Source organism: Pipra filicauda, unplaced genomic scaffold (genome assembly GCF_003945595.2).
Source record: "Pipra filicauda isolate LSUMZ 115617 unplaced genomic scaffold, ASM394559v2 scaffold1178_size23749_pilon, whole genome shotgun sequence".
Taxonomy (NCBI): domain Eukaryota; kingdom Metazoa; phylum Chordata; class Aves; order Passeriformes; family Pipridae; genus Pipra; species Pipra filicauda.
Genome location: NW_024103627.1, coordinates 2063 through 20857, shown reverse-complemented (window position 1 = coordinate 20857; position 18795 = coordinate 2063). Strand labels below are relative to the sequence as shown.

The 18795-nt window shown below is 55.8% G+C and overlaps 1 protein-coding gene and 1 long non-coding RNA gene across 2 annotated transcripts; both read left to right on the top strand.

Moving 5' to 3' along the window:
• The first annotated feature begins 216 nt into the window (after positions 1-216).
• LOC120324029 lies at positions 217-18290 on the top strand. The gene is made up of 3 exons (XR_005565024.1): positions 217-300; positions 17876-18074; positions 18200-18290. It is a non-coding gene; the product is annotated as an uncharacterized LOC120324029 (long non-coding RNA).
• LOC114001579 (ankyrin repeat domain-containing protein 18A-like) lies at positions 4812-16796 on the top strand. Its single transcript, XM_039385309.1, has 17 exons — positions 4812-5599; positions 6023-6137; positions 6383-6556; positions 6645-6751; positions 7455-7545; positions 7802-7977; positions 8148-8241; positions 8707-8988; positions 9247-9482; positions 11156-11288; positions 12490-12771; positions 13469-13704; positions 14381-14605; positions 15072-15718; positions 15879-16045; positions 16401-16546; positions 16658-16796. Exons 1-13 carry the CDS (start codon positions 5382-5384, stop codon positions 14580-14582), a joined length of 2346 nt encoding a protein of 781 aa, XP_039241243.1. The 5' UTR covers positions 4812-5381; the 3' UTR covers positions 14583-14605; positions 15072-15718; positions 15879-16045; positions 16401-16546; positions 16658-16796.
• Positions 18291-18795: the final 505 nt, after the last annotated feature.

Below are 18795 nucleotides of genomic sequence, written 5' to 3'. Positions count from 1 at the left end.
AGCTGCCCCGTGCAGGAAGCTGGAGGGATGCCGGGGAAGGTGGCTGGATGGGTGCCGCAGGCGGGATGGACTCTGTGCCAGGGCTGGGCTTGTGGCCAGGGCTGGGGGCTGTGCCCAGCCGGGCTTTGCCCCGGGGGCTCTCGGGGAGGGGGCAGGGAGGAGTCCCGGCAGGGATAAATGTGCTCCTGCCCTTGTGCAGCCTCAGCCAGTGCTGCCCAGGCCCAGAGGAAGATGAAGGTCGCTGTGCTCAGCGTGGCCCTGCTCTTCACCATCCTGCTGAGCCCCCCGGCAGATGCCAAGGTGAGGCCCCCATGCCACGGCCATGGGCTCAGGGATGGGCCCCTTCCTGATCCAGGGGCTCCCCCAGAACTCCCCCGCACCCCCAGCCCCGGGCCAGGCCACTTTCTTCTGGCCACAATTCCCTCTCTCCTTCCCCTTCCCACAATTCAACTCCTGCTGCTGCAGCTCCGCTTCCTCACGGGATGCTTGCACCCGGCTCCGTCCTGGCACAGTCCCAACGCTTCCTGCTCTTTCTGACCCCAAATCCCACCTTTTTGGGCCTCCCCATCCCATCCTCTTGGTCCCCTGGGGCATCTCCCCACCATCTCCTCTCTTTCCCAGCCAAGGCAAAGGCCCAACCCAAACTGGGTGGAACTGGGCCAAGCCCCACTGGAGTCCAAGGAGGACAAACAGGCCCAAGCTCCACCCTGGGCTCAAGTGGGACAAGGCCTGGCCAGGCTGAACTGGCACCAACTGGGAAATGCCCTGCCATGGCCCCTTCCCAGGGCCTTTCCTCCAGGCTTTGCCCTCAATGCCTTGCCTTTCCCCCTGCACTGGTGTCCCCAACTTGCCTGGGAACCACAATCCCAAAGAGCCCCGCTCAGCCCAGGGGGCAGCCGGGGCTGCAGGGGGTGGGGACACCCGTGTCCCCCCCAGCCCCACAAGGCCAACCCCAACCAAGCCTTTGTTCTCCTCCTGCAGCCCTTTGAGTCCAGCGGCGCTTTCTGTGAAGGGGTAAGTCTGGGAGTTGGGGGGCACCCAGTGTGGGAAGTGGGGGCACTTTGGGCCCCCCATCCCTTCCTGGCACTGGGGACACCCCAGTGACCAGTGACATCTCCTTGTCTCTCTACAGGGAGGCGTCAGCGGCGGCCCGGTGGGTACCAGGGCTTGTGCTGGGCCCAGACCCTCCCCTCTGGTGGCCACCACCCTCCAGGCCATCCCAGTGCTCCCCAGTCCACCCCAGGGTGCACCAGGGAGGCCCTTCCTCAGGGTCCCCACTCTATTCCCACACACCCCAGTCCACCCCACCACACACACACAGGGCATCATTCCCACACCATTTCTTCCCCTCTTTCTCCTCTAATCCTTTCCCTTTCCCATTGCCCATGACACTCGTGTCCAGAAATCCCCTTCCTTGACCCCTCAGTCCCAAAGACCCTCCCAGTCCCTTTCAGTTTTCTCCCCTTCCCCATTTCTCCTGCCCCCACCCCTGCCCTGCTTCATTCCCTGGGTCCCCTCCACTGCCATCCCTTCCTCCTCACCCGCATCCCCCACAGTCCCATCCCTTCCACACCCCAATGCCCATCCTGTTGGATCCCCAATTCCCCCCACTTCACCCTCTTTGGGTCCCCTCCTCCTCCCCCCACCCTCCCTGCAGGCCCTGAATTCCCCTGGCTCTCCTTGTCTCCATTCCCACCCTGGGCCCTGCAGGAACAGGGATCCCGGGGGAAACTGGGTGCAGTGGGGCTGGGGGGAGCAGAAGGGATTTTCCTCCTCAGACCAGGGGCCAACCCTGGGCTAGGGGGTCTGGGGACACCCGTGTCTCTCCCCCAGCCCCACAGGGGCCAATCCTGCTTAAACCTTTGCTCTCCTTCCCCAGCCACTCCAGGGAATAGGAGTAGGTGGATGTATTTTGGTAAGTCCTCGAGTTGGGATGTCCCCAGTGTGGGAAACGGGGGGGAAATGTAGTCCCCCCATCCCTCCTGGGCCTGGGGACACCCCAGTGATCAGTGAAACCTCACACTCTCTCTACAGGGAGGCATCAGTGTCCATCGAGTGAAGAGGTCTAAGGTGGGTACCCCGAGTTCTGCTGGGCCCAGACCCTCCCCTCTCATGGCCACAACCCTCCCCAGAATCCCAGTGTGTCCCAGTCCAGCCCAGTGTGCCCCAGTCCAACCCAGTGTGCCCCAGTACATCCCAGTGTGCCCCAGGTCACCCCAGTGTGTCTCTAACCCTGCCTTTGTCCCCAGCCCCCCGTGGCTGACCAGGTGGAGCTGATGCGCCAGTGACGCTTGGCTGCCTCTCTGCATGTCCAGGTGAGAAATATGGGAGGCTCCTCAGCCCCCCAAAGGAGCCTGGCAGGGCCCTGGGGGGTCCCTGAGCCCTCTGCAGTGGGCAGAGCTTGGGGACAGCAGAGGGACACGCAGGGGGCTGTCCCTGCTCCGTGTCCCGGGGCAGCTGGACAGAGCTGCCCCCAAGCCTGGCCTTGCACTGGGGGCTCTGCAGACCCCCAGGCTCACCGGGAGGGCAGGGAGGGGCTCGGGGAGGTGTCAGAGCATCCCAGGCTCAGGGACTCTGGGGCCACATGGATCTCAGCATCCAATTCCCTTCTCCTGCCCCTGGTCCCTGCAGACAGACGGGGTGGGGACAAGGCCCCTGCCATGTCCCTGTGGACACCGGGGGTGACGTTTGGGGCTCTGTCTTTCAGGACTGGAAGTGGTGGTGACACCCGTGTCCTGGCCCCCTCCAGCGGCATGAGGAGATGATCATCCCTGGAGGACCCCCCTGATCCCCTGGGTGCCCTGGCAATTTCCCTGCAAGAATCAATAAACCCCTGCAGCAAAACAAATGCTCTGTGTCTGTCTGGGTGTGTGTGTTCCCACATCCACAGGTGCCTTCCTGTGTCCATGTGTGTTCCCACATCCCCTGGGGCACCCGGTGGTTTGGGGGCACAGCGGGAAACAGGGTCTGACTGGGGCTGTCCAAGCACCATCCCCAAGGAGCACAGCTTGGTGTCGGGGCAGGGGAGGGTCAGGGACAATCAGCCAAGGCCCCTCAGTCCTTCCCTGGGCTCTGGGAGGGATGGGAAAGGGGATCAAAGGAGCCAGCAGGTGTCAAATGCCCCCAGATCTCAAGGGCCAGGCTCGGGGCTGAAGGGATGGAGAGCAGCCCTGCATCCAAGGCCATGGGGATAGTGGGGGATGAAAAGCAGGATGGGAGCCAGCAATGGGAGCTCACAGCCCACAACCCCCCGTGTCCTGGGCTCATCCCACAGCGTGGGCAGCAGGGGAGGGGGGTTCTGCCCCTCTGCTCCGCTCAGCTGAGACCCCTCCTGCAGTGCTGCCTCCAGCTCTGGGCAGAGGGCTGGTTCGTGTCCCATTTGTCACCCACCAGCACCCCCAGAGCCCTCTCCCAGCAGGTTCTTCCATCCCTTCCTCCCCCAGCCTGCACCGATCCCGGGGGTTGCCCCGACCCGGCTGCACCACCTTGGTCTTGTCCAACCTCAGCAGATTCCCGTGTGTGCCGGGAAACAGGGGGAAGGGAAATTCACCTGACTCTTGGAGATTTGTTGGTCTGGTGGTGCCCCAGGGAAAACCAAAACCCTGTCAGTCCCATCTAGTCTGTCCCATATTCCACCCAGGAACCCTCCACCAAACAGATCCACCAGCTGGGGGGAATTCCAGGGCCCTTCTTCAGGGACTGATAGTCTTTCCGTGATTCTGTGCAGAGGGTGAGCAGTGGCCACCAGCAGAGCAGGGCCATACCCACAGTGCAGCCTGTGCCAAAGCACACACAGCATAGAGGGGCTCCTCCGCCAGAACCAACGGCAGTCGCCATCAAGACTCCAGGATGTGTCCTCGTTTTCTTCTGTTCCCCCTGCTGGCTTTGCTTCTCCCATTCCCCCATCCCAAGGCTGTCCCCTCTTCTTCCCTCTGCTTGCCTTTGGGACAGGCTTTCTTCCTGGGCCGGGAGTTAAGACTTCTCTCTTTGCCCTTGGTCTGAGTGCAAATCAGTCCAGCAGACATCTTCAAGGCTGAAAGAGAAGCCAGGCCTGAAGGCCGAGCCAGAGCTGTCCTCTGCTCCCTTCAGCTCTGCTCACAGCTGCATCTTCAGCCTGTCCCAGAGGCCAGGCAAATGTGTGCCCTTCCTCCGGGAAGGCTTGAAGCACAGTGGTGTTAAGATCATGGCCTCCAGGTGAGCTATTGCTGCTACTCAGTTGCCAGACTCTTGCAGTGCTTTCGAGCCCTCCTCTTTGTGTTCTGGGCAGAAGATAGTGAGTAAGCTCCTGGTAGCCTTAAAACACAGGCAAATCCCTGATCCCGTGGGAAGCAGATCAGTTTGTAGCCCATAAAGAAAAAGGGAAATTTCTTCAGCCTGTTTGTGGTCCATTGTAGTGTCCCTCTGCTGAGAAAGCTGGTGCAGAACCTCTGATCTTTCAGTTGGTGTTGTCATCAAGACAAAGTGGGACAAGATGTATTTGAAAGTTTCTTCCTGCCCTGCTGTGTGCTGCCCGTTGGCTGGTGGAGGAGCAGAGCAGAAATTCACTGTTGGCATCTGGCAAAGCAGCAGGAGAGAGCAATTGTGAGGGGGAGAGGGGTGAGGTGTCTGCTCTTCAAGAGGGACAAGACAAAGGAGTTGGGGAATTGTCCTGGAACTCTGGCATGGTGGGCTTGGAGCGCTGGATGGGCATTTCTTGAGAGCTGTGGTGGCCCCACTTCCTCCTGAGCCTCATTTGATGGCAGTGTGTCCAGAGGCAGCCCGGCTCCAGGCTGAAGCAAAAAGCCAGAGCGGGTGATGTGGGAGCTGCTCCAGCGCCTACCGCAGCCTGCGGCCCGGTGGGAGCGTCCCGGGCCCTGCCCCGGGGCGCCCTGAGGCGGGGCAGTGCCCACTCCCGCCGGCCGCCCTCACAAGGCCCAGGCCGCCTCCTTCCCACAAGGCCCAGCAGGGCCGCCCTCACACCTGCCCCGCCCTGCCCTGTCCCGCCCGGCCCCACCCTGCCCCGTGGCCTCTGTCACACCCCACGCTGACGTGCTGAGCCTTCCACCAGCCATTGTGACGCCACAGGCGCCAGTCGGGCACGGCTTTGTTGGTGCCCGCAGCCGGCGCTCAGAGCTGCTGGAGCCTCTCGGGGAGCAGCAGCACATCCCGCTCGGGGAGCATTGCGCGCCTGCATCGCCGTCTTGGCAGCTGCAGGCCACGACCACTGCGCAGGGCGACCTCGTCTGCCTTGTGCTTCATACCCTGTGCCCGTCCTTCTTCTCGTCCCCTTTGTCACCCTCCCCCTAAACCTCGCCCCGTCCCATTCCTCATCCCCACTTGGCTCCCGGCAGCCCGCCGGGGCCTTCTTGCCCTTCCTGCTGCTGGGAGCTCCAAGCAGGGCCATGCCGTGGCTTCTGAGCAAGAAGCGACGGCAGTCGCCCTCCAGCAGCCCCAGTGGGCAGCCCTGGGCTGCCACCAGCTCCAGCAGCGCCTCCCAGCTCCGGGAGCAGGGGCTGGGCAGGCTGCACCGCGCGGCCGCCCGCGGTGACCTGGGCTGGCTGAGGCGCTGGCGCTGGTACATCAAGGTAGTCGGCATCGACAGGCCAGACCAGGAGATGCGGTGAGTTCTGGGCCACGCTGATGGCACACCTTGGCTGCTCCTGAGCCAAGCGGCAGTAGTCCTCGGCAGCCCTCTCTTAGGAACAAGGCTTGAAAAGTGACATTTGCCCTGTCAGCTGGGACAGGGAACTCTTGAGCTTTTCACTGCTCGGAGCTGCCGGCCGGGCTCCAGCGCTGCTGCAAACGCGTGTTGCCCACCTGCCCCTTGGCCGTGCTCTCTCTGCAGGGCTGTTCTGCAGCTGCTCAGCCCTCACCTGTTCTCTTCTGCCCTCTGGCTCATCAGGGCAGGGTTGCAGCAGCAGCAGCAGCAGCAGGAGGAGCAGCAGCAGCAGAGTCCGGGCAGGGTCCCCAGGGTGCTGGGTACAGACACAGCTTGGGCTCGTCCTTTGTCTGTCTGGGTTAAGAGTGTCTGTTTAATTTTTAGGACACCTCTGCATCTGGCTTCAGCCAATGGCCATGCAGATGTCGTCAGATATCTGCTAAGAAAGAACAGCCAGCCCAACCTCGCTGACAGCTTCAAGAGAACGGCCCTGATGAAGGTGTGTGGAATGCCTTCTGAGCTTGGAGGTGGGGCTCAGTGCTGGGGTGTTAAAGGGGAGGTGTCTGGCAGGATTCCTTGCAGGGCAGGGCCATAGAAACACGCCTATTGCAATGGGCAGGGCACAGCCTCTGTTAGCTGATCTTTGAAGGTGGTCTTCTATGGCAGCACTCAGGAGCTGAGGGAGTTGTGACAGAGGGGGATGGAAAAGTTGGAAGCCTTTCCCTTTTGGTGTGTTGTTGCCAGGCAGTGCAGCAGGAGCAGGAAGAATGTGTTGCTGTTCTGCTGGAACACGGTGCCGACCCCAATCTGGCAGACGCTGACGGCAACACTGCCCTTCACCTGGCTGTGCTCTCTAAAAACACAGCTGTAGCAGGGCTGTTACTGGAGCATCATGCCAACAGTGATGCTCAGAACCAGGTAACCTTGGCACGGGGCTAAAGCTGCTCTTTCCAAGAGCTGCAGAGCTTGTCTGTGTCTTTCTAATGGGGATTCTTGCTCCTTTTAGTGGGGATTTACCCCCTTGAAACTTGCAGCCTTGCAACAGCACGAGGAGATTCTGGAGTGCCTTGTGAACAAAGCAGCTGACAGGCCTGCTCAAGCCCAGGGGGAAAGGTGAGGGCTTTGTCAAAACAGCCCCCGGGTGTTCTGGGTAGTCTGCAAGTGTGACCCAGACGAGGGGCGTGGCAATGAGCTGGGCAAAAGAAGGAGCAGCCCCGTGGAAGCAGTTCCCCGTGGGACTGGTAAATGCAGGTCTGCCCTTGGCTGCTCTCATACCTCAGGGGCTCTCGTCCTTTGCCCGCTGAGGTCTGCAAGAAAGCCTTGTCTGTGGTGCCCTCTCCCCACCCAGAGCCAGAGCCCCGGGGAAACTTGCCAGTAGCTCAGCAGCGTGGCTGCTCTGCAGGCCAGGGGGGTTTAAGGCACGGCAGAGTTGGGGCGTGAAGTGCTCTGAAGGGAAGCGTTGGGGGAAAGAGAACCAACACTGTCCCAGGGGACACGAGGGGCTCCGAGCACAGAAGGAGAAAACTTCCTGCCATGGAGATGGTCAGGGGGTCGAAGGGCTTGCCCTGGGAGTTTGTGCAGCCACATCTGGGGGGACTTTGAAGAGCAGTGCAAGGACCCTGAACAGCATGGCCTGAGCTGGTAGTTGAGGCTGCTTTAGGGAGGCCCCTTGTAAGAGAAATTCTCCAATGCTTCCATGGACTTGGCTTTGCTTTCCCGGAGCTTGTAGGAAAGGGGGAAGAGCTGTTTTGGGAGCAAGCAGGGGAAAACTGATGCAGGGTCAGACATGTTTCTGATGAAATTTTGCATGCTTTAGGAGTGCTCTTGTGGTTCCTGGAAGCCATGGGGCTCACCTGGAGGAAGATAATCTGCGCTTGCAGGAGGTGCTGGACAGGGCTGGCGCGGAGGTATGGAAAGCCTGTCCCCACAGGGAGAAACCTGGGGGTGCCTGTTGCTTCCTCTCCATCATGAAAACAGACAAACCAGTGTTCACTGTGTTCATTGGGGAGCAGAAGTGAAGCTTTGAAGGGACTTGAATGGACTGCAGTTCTTTGGGCAGAGGGGGTGCACACAGACATGCAGCACCTGAGTTCTTCAGCAGCAGCTGGCTCCTCTCTGGAAAAGCTCCCCTGACAACTGTGGATTCTTCCCATGGTTTTACAGCTGCAGGAGGAGGAAGAAAAGCATCTTCAGTCTGAGCATTGTGTTCCTGACTTGAAGACTGCCTTGGATGCCAAGAAAAGAGAGGCAGTAACTTCTTCCCAGAAACTGCAGGACCTCCTGTTGGCATCTTGCGAGACCAATCCGACTGTGAACCAACTGGAAGAAGACGCGCAAGAGTAAGAGAGTAACCCAGTGAAGCGAGGGGTCTGTGGCTTTGGGGGATTGGGTGGAAACAGGGGGAGAGTCAGTGGGATTTTGAAGGACACTTCTACTGTGGCTTCTGTTCCTTAGCACAGTTTGTCTGGCATTGGGTTTTCTGGTAATAAGAGCTGTATTTCTTCTTAAGCTTTGCAAGTGAGAACAGCAGATTGGAAGCCACTGTCCAGCAGCCAAGCGAGAGCGTTGAAGCCCTTCCGAGAGCCCTGCAAGCCTCTGCCTCAGTAAGCTGGTGCTAAGTTTGCCTTTTTGTGACTCTTGAGCCTAGTTGCCTATTTCTGTGGGGCAACTGTCAGATGAAGTTTTCCTGGAGAGCCTGGGGAGCTCAGTTTCTGCCTTCTCCTCAGCAGAGGCTGCTCAGAAAGCAGCCTGGTCCTTTCCCCAGCTGCTACAAAAGCCCTGAGGGTATTTGGTGTGCTGGACACTGGAGGAATTCTTAGATTCTAAATGAGGAGTTTCATCATGAGCTCCAAGGGACCCAGAAGTATTGTTGCCAGAAGTGTCTCCCAAATTCTTAAGTAGGTGTAAAGTTTCTTCTTTCTGTCGGGGAATCTTTCAAGTGTTTCCTAGGCTGGTTTCCAGTAGATGATAAATACAGTTGCCATGGCCACCCCCTTGAGAGGTTTTCCCAGAATTCACTGCCTTTAGATCACGCTGAGTTTTCTTTTCTTTTTTTTCTCTGTGCACAGGATGGTGAACTTTCCCAGCAGCTGGACATGGAGCCTGGAACAGGCATGCAGCTCGAGGCCCTAAACCAGGCTTTGCAAGAAGAGCTGTCCACTCTGCTTGGGAAGTGTGAAACACTGGAGAAGAGCAAATGTCAGCTGCAAGAAGAGGTGACAAAACTCCACCACCATTTGGAGACTTTGGTGCTGGATGGCAGCCAAAGAGAACAGTGTACAGGAGAGGTGGAAGAAGGAGCTGCCCAGGAAAGAAGTGCAAAGCTACAAGAGGTCAGCCTCGTTTTGCAAGTAAGTGAATTTCTCCCCAGTGTCCACAGGCTCTTCATTAGGAGCTTTGAAGCAGAGTGCTCATTTGGGCTTCTTTCCCACTGCAAAGAATTGTTTGCCCTGGCAGCTCCTGGGTTCTGCCTTGATTGCTGCTGGGAGTGAGGAGGCAGAGCTGCCTCTCTGAGTCAGGCTGGGCCCTTGAAAGTGGGTGTGTGCAATTTTGTGCTGGGCAGAGCTCTCTTTTTCTTGTGGTGGTTGAAGGTGCACTGTCTCCTTCAGGCACAGGCAGCCCACCAGGCCCCACTAGGACAAACCAGAGACCATCATTGTGATTCCATGAGAATCCAGTTGGAAGAAAGAATTAGAAATCTGGAAAGTGAATTGGAGAGGGTAAAAAACACCCAACAAGAGAGAGCTTCTCGTAAAAAAGCAACTCAGGGAGAGATGGAAAGGTACAAAGAGCTGTATCTGGAGGAAGTGAAAACCAGAAGATGCCTTGCCAAGAAACTGGAAAGGTAAGTCCGTGCTTGTTTGGAGAGGTAATAAGAGACTCCTTTTTCTTCCTGCATTTTCCTTGGGAATCCATCTTCTACATCTGGCCAGCATTATTGCCCTCCATTGGCCAACAGGGTCTGATGGAGTTGCCAAGACCCTCTCCTTGATATTTGAAAAGTCGTGGCAGTCAGGGGAAGTCCCAGGTGAGGGGAAAAAGGGAAACCCACTGTGCCCATCTTTGAAAGGGGTAGAAAGGAGGGCCCTGGGAACTGCCAACCTGTCAGCCTGCCCTCTGTGCCTGGGGAGGTGATGGAAAAGATCCTTCTAGAAGCTCTGTCAAGGCACATGGATGACAGGGAGGTGATTGGAAGCACCAGCACAGCTTCGCCAAGGGCAAGTGCTGCTTGACCGACCTGGTGGCCTTCTAGGATGGAGTGACTGCCTCAGTGGACAAGGGCTACCCATGTCATCTCCCTGTCATTCTGGAAAGCCTTTGACACAGTCCCCCACAACATCCTTCTCTCCAAAGTGGAGAGAGAAGGATTCAATGTGTGGACTGTTAGATGGATAAGAAATTGGGTGAACAGTGCCATGCAGAGGTGGTGATCAATGGCTCAGAGTGCTGAGGGCCATCAGTGCCGAGTGGTGTCCCTGAGGGGTCTGGATTGGGTCCAGTGTTCTTTAATGTCTTCACTAATGATCCAGAGGAAGGGCTGGAGTGTGCCCTCAGCAAATTTGCAGCTGACACCAAGCTGAGGGGTGTGGTTGACACAGCTGATGCCACCCAGAGGGCCCTGGACCAGCTGGAGAAGTGGGTCCATGGCAATCTGCTGATGGTTTAACCAGAGCCAGTGCAAGCTGCTGGCCGTGGCTCAGGGCAGCCCCTGTATCAGTGCAGGCTGGGGGATGAAGAGGGGCAGAGCAGCCCTGCCGAGAAGCCCTTGGGCTGGAGGAGAGGCCGGACATGAGCCGGCGATGTGCGCTCGCAGCCCAGAGAGCCAATTGTGTCCTGGGCTGCGTCCAAGGCAGCGTGGCCAGCGGGTGGAGGGAGGGCATTCTGCCTCTCTGCTCTGCCCTTGGGAGAGCCCAGCTGGAGGGCTGCATCCAGCTCTGGGCTCCTCAGCACAGCAAGGACCTCCAGCTGTTGGACTGAGTCCAGAGGAGGCCACCAAGGTGCTTGGAAAGATGGAGCACCTCTGCTAGGAGGAAAGGCTGGGACAATTGCAACCCTTCAGCCTGGAAAAGAGGAGGCCTTGGGGTGACCTAATTGTGGCCTTTTGGGGTGTGAAGGGAGCCCACAAGAAGGATGAAGAGAGTGCATTTAAAAGGGCAGGTAGTGAGAGGACAAGGGGGAATGGCTTCAAACAGAAAGAGAGTAGGTTTAGATTTGATCCTGGGAAGAAATTGGTTGCTGTGAGGGTGGTGAGGAACTGCAACCGGTTGCCCAGAAAAGCTGTGGATGCCCCATGGCTGGAAGTGTTCAAGGCCAGGTTGGATGGGGTTGTGAACAAGCTGGTCTGGTGGAAGGTGTCCCTGCCCACAGCAGGAAGCTTGGAACTGGATGATCTTTAAGGTCCCTGCCAAGCCAAGCCATTCTAGGCTTGGATGCTGTCTGTGCTGTTTCTGTGAGACCGTGGGGGAAAGGCTGGTTCTTCCTGTGTTTCATGGTTTTCTTCACTAATTTGCTGTGCAGGCTGGAAAAGCTTCTGAGGATAGAGAGCAGGAAACTCCGGGTTAATGAAGAGAAAGGAAGTCAGTCCCAGCTGGAAGAAATGAAGAAGAGATATTCTGAAAAGGTCAAGGAAGTTGATAGATTCCAAAAAGAGGTGAGCTGCGCTCTGGGTGGGGCTCTTTGGTTGTGGTGTTCCTTCTTTTGAAAGCTGGGAGATGCTTTCCCTCTATTTCTTGTCATGTGGATGTTTTTATTCCCTTGGCTGCATTTTGGATGTGATGGGCTTTTCTTAATGCTCCTCCTGCTGTTCCAGTGGGAGATGACTCGAACTAATCCGGGGTAGTTCTCCTTCTGGGGAAAGATGCAAATGTTGAGGGCAAAGCAGTAGGTGTAAGGGCTGATGGAGGCCAGGCTGTCCTGCAGAGGAGGGGCAAGCCAGGAGTGGCAGCCAGCCTGGCAGGGTGCGTGAGCTCCCGGGCCAGGGAGCCGTCCCACAGGCCCTGAGCAAGAAGAGCAGAACAGGTCCCGTGAGAGTGAGCGGGGTCAGCCAAGAGTGCAGATCCCCCGGCTGGGCCTGAGGGATGGGCAGGTCTGCCGTCCTGGCAGGACATCACGTGCATGGGCTGAGAGCAGTGGGGCCCAGCTCAGGCCTGGCTGCAGCTGGAGGGAGGCTGTGACAGCGTCCTCTGGGTGTGCCAGATGAATTGCTGCCCTGGCAGAGAGGGGAGGAACAGCGCTGTCACTGGCAGGGCACCATCAGCCCCTGAGCCCTGTCTCAGGCACGAGCTGAGCAGGAGGCCCTTGAGGTTTGGCTTTTCTGCACAGTGTTGTTGCTGCCCAGGGCCCAAGGAGGACAGGGGCCTCCCAGGGGAAAATCTGTCCCTTCTTGCTCACGGGGAGCTGTTTCAGCCCATCCTGTGGCGGGGAGCCAGAAGGGCTGTTCCCAGCAGTGCTTTTGAGGCTGCTGTGCCTGTGCAGCAGTGGCACAGAACCTCTCATCCCTTCTCCGCTCGTCACTCGGATCCGTTGCTGAAGCGGCGTCTGTCAGAGCCACGCTTGGGTTTGAAGGCATCCCTGTAGAATGGCTTCCTGCCTTTGCAGTCATTCCTTTGGAGTCCAGAAGCGTGGAGCATTTTTGCATGAGGAACTCCAAAAGGCTGGGAAGCTGAGGAATCCTATGAGAAATGATGGGAAAGCTGTTCTTGCTGGAAAAGAAAAGCCTGGTTGCACTTTGTGTCTAGTCCTGAGCCAGCAGATGATGAATAAAGTCTCCCTGGTCACCCCCTTTTGGGGTTTGCCCAGAATTCACTGCCTTTACACCACGCTGAGCTCCTTTTTTTATTTTCTGTCTGCAGGTTGCTGAACTTTCCCAGCAGTTGGACAGGGAACGTGAACAGTGCACGCAGCTGGAGGCCAAAAATCAGGCTTTGCAAGAAGAGCTGTCTGCCCTGCGTGGGGAGTGCGAGAACCTGGCCATGGACAAATGCCAGCTGCAAGAAGAGCTGGCAAAACTCCACCATCATTTGGAGACCAACGTGGTGGATCGCAGCCAACTCGAACAGTGTAAAAGAGAGGTGGAAGAACGAGCAGACCAGGAAATAAGACAAAAACTCCAAGAAGTCAATGAGTTTTTGCAAGTAAGTGAATTTCTCCCCAGTGTCCACAGGTGCTACGTAAACTTCTCTTGTGGCCATGGTGTTTGGGCTTTTTCTTTTGCTCCTGTGTTCTGTGGGTTAGCTTCTGTCTTTGCTGAAGGCAGTGGCAGAAGGCAATCTGGTTGGGCAGGAGTGCTGTCATGGGTGTGGAATGTGCCGGCAGGTCCCTGAATGCAAAGGCTGCCCAAGGCAGATTCCCACTTTGCAGTGCTTGGGGGGATCTCTGTGCGCTGCTCTGCTTCTCACTGCTCATCCTTGGATGGGTTTGGCAACTTGCAGCTGTCATGGCCAGACCTACAGGTGCTGCTTTGTCCTTGTAGGGGGTGAAAGTGCTCAGAAAAGGAGTCACTGAAATTACAGGGATGGGAGGAAGAGGGTGGAGGTGGAGGTGGAAGCTCTTCTTGTCTTTGAAGAATCCTTTTGGACATGCCCTGTCCTACAGACCCAGTGTCTCTTCATTAGTAGCTTTGAAGCAGAGTGCTCATTTGGGCTTCTTTCCCACTGCAAAGAATTGTTTGCCCTGGCAGCTCCTGGGTTCTGCCTTGGTTGCTGCTGGGAGTGAGGAGGCAGAGCCGCCTCTCTGAGTCAGGCTGGGCCCTTGAAAGTGGGTGTGTGCAATTTTGTGCTGGGCAGAGCTCTCTTTTTCTTGTGGTGGTTGAAGGTGCACTGTCTCCTTCAGGCACAGGCAGCCCACCAGGACACCTTAGAAGAAATCAGAACCAGTCATGTGGACTCACTGAAAAAACAGTTAGAAGACAGAATTAGAGATCTGGAACGTGCACTGGGAAGGACAAAAAGCAACCAAGCAGAAAGACCTTTTCCAAAAGAATCCACCCAGGCAGAAGTGGACAAGTACAAAGAGCTGTATCTGGTGGAAGCCAAAACCAGAAAAAGCCTCACCAAGAAACTGGAAAGGTAAGTCCCTGCTTTTTTGGACTGGTAAGAACAGACTCCTTTTTCCTCCTGCATTTTCCTTGGAAATCCCTTTTCTGTATCTGGCCAGCGTCAGGTGTGAAAGCAGAACATGGCATCTTTGTGGGGAACGTTCCTTCAGACCCTTCCCTTCCTCAGACCTGTCTTCCTTTCTCTTTAGAGTTCCAGCAGTAACCCCACAGCAGCACCACTCTGGCATTATTGGTGTCTTTTCAAGTTGAGGTTGTTTTAGCAGGCAGCCTTTTTGCCAGTCTCTCCTCTCCTCATCCCGTGGGTGACAGAAAAGCTGAATCTTGTGCCCTTTCCTGTTTGAATAAGGAGAGGCCTCTGGGAGAAGAGAGTTGGATTCTGTGAATCCAAAATAAGGCAGCTCTGTCTTGGCTTCTGTTTTGGCAGCGGGTCTGAGGGTTGAGCTTTCCTTGAGAAGGCCAGGGTAGGCCAGAGTTCTTCTGGAGGTGCCACTGGCTGCTCCTTGCACTTGGTGTGATTTCTTAGAAACAGGCCCTGTGAACAAGCTCAGATCAAAGGATGTGCTGGGTTTGGATGCTCTTCATGCCCTTGGCTTTTAGAAGTCGAGTAGTAGCCAAGGCTGTGGAGGGTAACTTTGCAAAAGCCTTCCTGCCAAAGATGACTCTGTGTGTGCTTGTGAATGTTTCAGAGCTACTGAGAGACTTGCAGTGGCCAACACCAAGCTCTTTTTGGAGTGCCACAGAAGCAGATCTGCAGTCCCAAGCAGCGCTGTCAGCGGACTTCTGGCTGCAAGTCCACTTCTGGATTCACCTGGCCTGGGACATGTTGGCCTCAGTTTGGGACTGAGCAGAAGTCTGGCTCTCAGAACACCACCCAGACACCTGTGGTAAAGCCCAAGACTTCTGCTCATCAGGTTGGTACAGATTTTCCAGAGTGGTCAAAGGCCAAAAAAGGTTGAAATGGAAGCAATGAGCTGTGGAACTCCATTCTTTTCCAAGAGAAACTGTGGGCAAGAGCTCTGTGGCACAGGAACCTCCCACCTAAGTTCTACCCTAAATTTACACGTAGTAATCTTCTGTAGTCTGTGGGGTTTGGCAGGAAGCCAACTCCAACCGGCTACAGATGGTTTTGGTGTCAGAAGTGGGATTGTTTTGGTTCCTTTGGTTTTGTTGTGGGAACATTGTCTGGGAAAGCTGCCAAGAGCAGGTTTGTTTTGTCAACATCCCCCATTGTTTTGGGACACTCCTGGGAGAGCTGCCAAGAAGGATTTTGTTTATCTAAACATAGCTTTGTTTAGGAAGAAGGAGAAAGAAAAATAATAACAATGGCCTTTTTACTAATTTTTTTCCTGATTCTTGCTGGTTTTGTGCCTGTCCTAGGACATCCTGTAAGGGACCGTTCAGATGGATGGAACAAATTGCTTCCTTTCCTTAATTTCAACATCCACGGCCTAGTAGCCACTTTCCTTAATGGTGGCCTTCAAGGTTTGGTAGCAAAGACTCCAAGATCAGCTCTAACCCATCCCTACATTGCTCAGCGACAATGATCCTAGTGGTGAAGGCAGCGAAACTGCTACTTAAAATTGGAGAGGTGGTGCTGCATTGGTCCCCTTGTTGTACGAAAGGAATCGCTGGAGCTTTGGGGACAAGAAGTGCCAACGGCCACGACAACTGTACACAGGCAACAGTATCGGAGGAACCGAGATGCTGTGACCCCCATCCATCCATCCAGTACATCCATGACATCATTGTGGGGGGGACACAGCAGAAGAAGTTTTCGAGAAAGGACAGAAGATCATCCAGATTCTCCTCGAGGCTGGTTTTGCCATTAAGAAGAGTAAGGTCAAGGGCCCTGCCCAAGAGATCCAGTTCCTAGGGCTGAAATGGCAAATGGACGACACCAGATACCAACAGACGTCCTCAACAAGATTGTAGCAATGGCTCCACCCACAAACAAGAAAGAAACCCAAGCTTTTCTGGGAGCCATTGGCTTCTGGAGGATGCACATCCCAGAGTACAGCCAGATGGTGAGCCCTCTTTACTTTGTGCCCCGTAAAAAGAACAATTTCCAGTGGGGTCCTGAACAACAACAAGCTTTCAGGCAGATCAAGCAAGAGATTGCACATGCCGTGGCTCTTGGAGCAGTCAGGACAGGACCAGAGGTAAAGAATGTGCTCTACTCTGCAGCTGGAGATAAAGGTCCCTCCTGGAGCCTCTGGCCAAAGGTGCCTGGTGAGACGTGAGGGCGACCACTGGGTTTCTGGAGCCGAAGCTACAGAGGTTCTGAGGCCAATTCCACCCCTGTGGAGAAGGAAATCTTAGCAGCCTATGAAGGCATACAAGCAGCTGCAGAGGTAATTGGTCCCAAAGCCCAGCTCTTCCTGGCACCCCAGATGGGACCCCAGCATGCAAAGTGTAACTGGATAAGGGAAAAAGGGGGTAGGGTTTATCCATTTTAGGGAAAGGGTGGCCAAAAAAGGAAATACTGCAATGCAACAAACTTTGGCCAATCGGGGAGCAGGGTCTAAGGATACAGACATCAAGGGGATTTTTCATCAAACAATTTCAGGGGACAAACAAGGGAAAAACTACAGTAAATGTTTAGACACAACCGTAAAACTGGAAAGGCTTTGGGTCTGAACTTCCTGAAAACTTCATCCAGGGCTTTCATCCTCTGGAGGGTCACACATTTCTTGTTGTCTTCTCCAGCTTTCAGATTCAGCAATGTCCTCACTCCCGACAGACCAGGGTCCCCTTTCCAGAGTAATGGAGGAGCACCGTGATTTTTTAATCCAAAATTCCCGGATTGGAATGAAATGCTCTGGAAAGGCTCTGGAAATCATTCGGGGTTCACAGTGAGTCTCTGGTTTCCCATCCCCTGCTTCAGATGTGAAAACATGTTCCTTGCAGTCGGAATGTAAACTCATCAGCTCCATTAAACTTGAGCACTATATCCCATCATCCAGATCATCAAGGAAGATGTTCACCAGGAATTGCTGATCACTGGCCTCCAGCTGGATGTTGCACTCCTGATCACCACCCTGGCCAGCAGATTTCAACCAGCCTGCTGTCTGCTCATCCAGCCCATACTTCATGGGCTTCTCTGTGAGGGAGCCCTGTCTGTGTCCACTAGAACACACCTTCATTTTGATTTTAAACAATCAAACAGAAGTGATTGTTTTAACAGCAGAATTATTTTTCAAAGGGAAATAGAAGGGTAAGAGTTTTTAATTTTAATGATCATGTTTTACATGATGCTAATTGACCTCTAGTAGAAATGAGAGAGCACCTTAAGAGACAAATCTACATTCTCTATTTATGCCTCTGAATTACAGGTATGGCTTTGATGGAACGAGTGCCTTCAAGCTCCACTGGCAGGCACTGTTTGAAAACTATTTGGGTGATTTTTGATAAGAAATGAAAGATGCAACGACAGGAAGCCATTCAGCAATCCCTGACAAGGGAGGTCCACTGTCAATTGCTGGGAGGGCCCCCACCTGTTTCTTTTAATGGTGCTCCCAAATCCCACCCCTTGGGCCTCCCATCCCATCCTTTTTGGTCCCCTCAGGCATCTCCTCCCCAGCATCTGCTCTGTGTCCTACCCAGGGTCCCCAAATATCCTCCCACTGATCATTCCCAAAGCTTTTCTTTCCATCCTTCCCCTCAGACCTTTGCCTTTCACCCAGGCCACTGCCCTGGTACCTCCCAAGACCATTCCTTGCCTCCCTCTCCACTCCCAACCATCTCCCAGTGCCCTCGTTTTTGTCCTCCTCCATCATCCTCCTCCTGTCCCCACCAAGCCTCTCCCTTGCAGTCCCCATGTCCCCACACTTGAATTCCTTTCCCCTCCCCTGCATCCCACACAGGGCCCCTTCAACACCCCAATCCCAGTCCCGTGGGCTCCCCAGTTCCCCCCAGTTCAGCATCTTTGGGTCCCCCCCAACCTCCTCCCCCCCTCCCTGCAGGCCCTGAATTCCCCTGGCTCTCCTTGTCTCCATCCCCACCCTGGGCCCTGCAGGCACAGGGGTTGGAGGTGAAACTGGGGGCAGTGGGAGCAGGGGGAGCAGAAGGGATTTTCCCCCTCAGACGGGGGCAGCCCTGGGCTGGGGGGCTGGGGACCCCCGTGTCCCTCCCCCAGCCCCACAGGGGCCAATCCTGCTTAACCCTTTGCTCTCCTTGCCCAGGCACTCTTGGCAGGAACCCAAAATGATCTGTGGGATGTGAGTGGGCCGGGGGGACTGGAGGGCATCCAGTCTGGGAACTGGGGGACACTTTGGTCCCCCCATCCCTCGCTGGCACCGGGGACATCCCAGTGACCAGCCAGGGCTCCTGGTCTCTCTCCAGCTGCATTTAGTGGACGTTGGGATCCTGAAGATGGCTCAGGTGGGTACCAGGAGTTCTGCCTGAGTCGGGTCCTCCCCTCACATGGCCATGACACTTCTGGCCATCCCAGTCTGCCCCAGTATACCCCAGTGCACCTTCCCCAAGGATCCCATTTCTTCCCCCAGGCTCCCAATACATCCCACTGCACCCAGTGTGTCTCTGAGCCTGTCTTTGTCCCCAGCCCCCTGTGGTGGAGAAGGTGGTGGGTCTTGTTGGTGAGATGTGGCTGCATCCCTGGATGTCTGAGGTGAGCAGTGCCTGCAGGGAGAGGGGTCAGGACAAGGCCCCTCTCATGTTGCAGTGGACTTTGGGGGTGACGTTTGGGGCTCTGTCTTTCAGGCCTGGTGGTGACACCCGTGCCCTGTCCCCCTCCAGTGGCATGAGGAGATGATCATCCCTGGAAGAACCTCCTGATTTCCCTCAGAGCCCAGGGGCATTTCCCCAGAATGATCAATAAATCCCTTCAGCAAAGCTACTCTGCTTGATCTTGTGTGTGTGTTCCCAACTCCGTGTGTGTGTTCCCATCTCCATGTGTGTTCCCATCTCCATGGGTGTGTTCCCATCTCCATGTGTGTGTTCCCATCTCCGTGCCTGCATTCCCATGTCCCTGTCCCCTCCTTCTCCAGCCCCTGCACACCCGGTGCCTCTCTGGCCGCTCCCCTGCCATGAGCAGAGAGGCTCAGGGGGCTCCTGGGGGTCTCTGCACACGAGATCCCCTTCA

What these genes read in the sequence shown, in the direction of transcription:
- LOC114001579 (XM_039385309.1), top strand. Translation starts at nt 5,382, where the DNA reads ATGCCGTGGCTTCTGAGCAAGAAGCGACGGCAGTCGCCCTCCAGCAGC. An exon ending in CTTGCCAAGAAACTGGAAAG is followed by an intron (nt 9,483 to 11,155) that starts GTAAGTCCGTGC and finishes TTTGCTGTGCAG; the next exon opens with GCTGGAAAAGCTTCTGAGGA. An exon ending in TTGATAGATTCCAAAAAGAG is followed by an intron (nt 11,289 to 12,489) that starts GTGAGCTGCGCT and finishes TTCTGTCTGCAG; the next exon opens with GTTGCTGAACTTTCCCAGCA.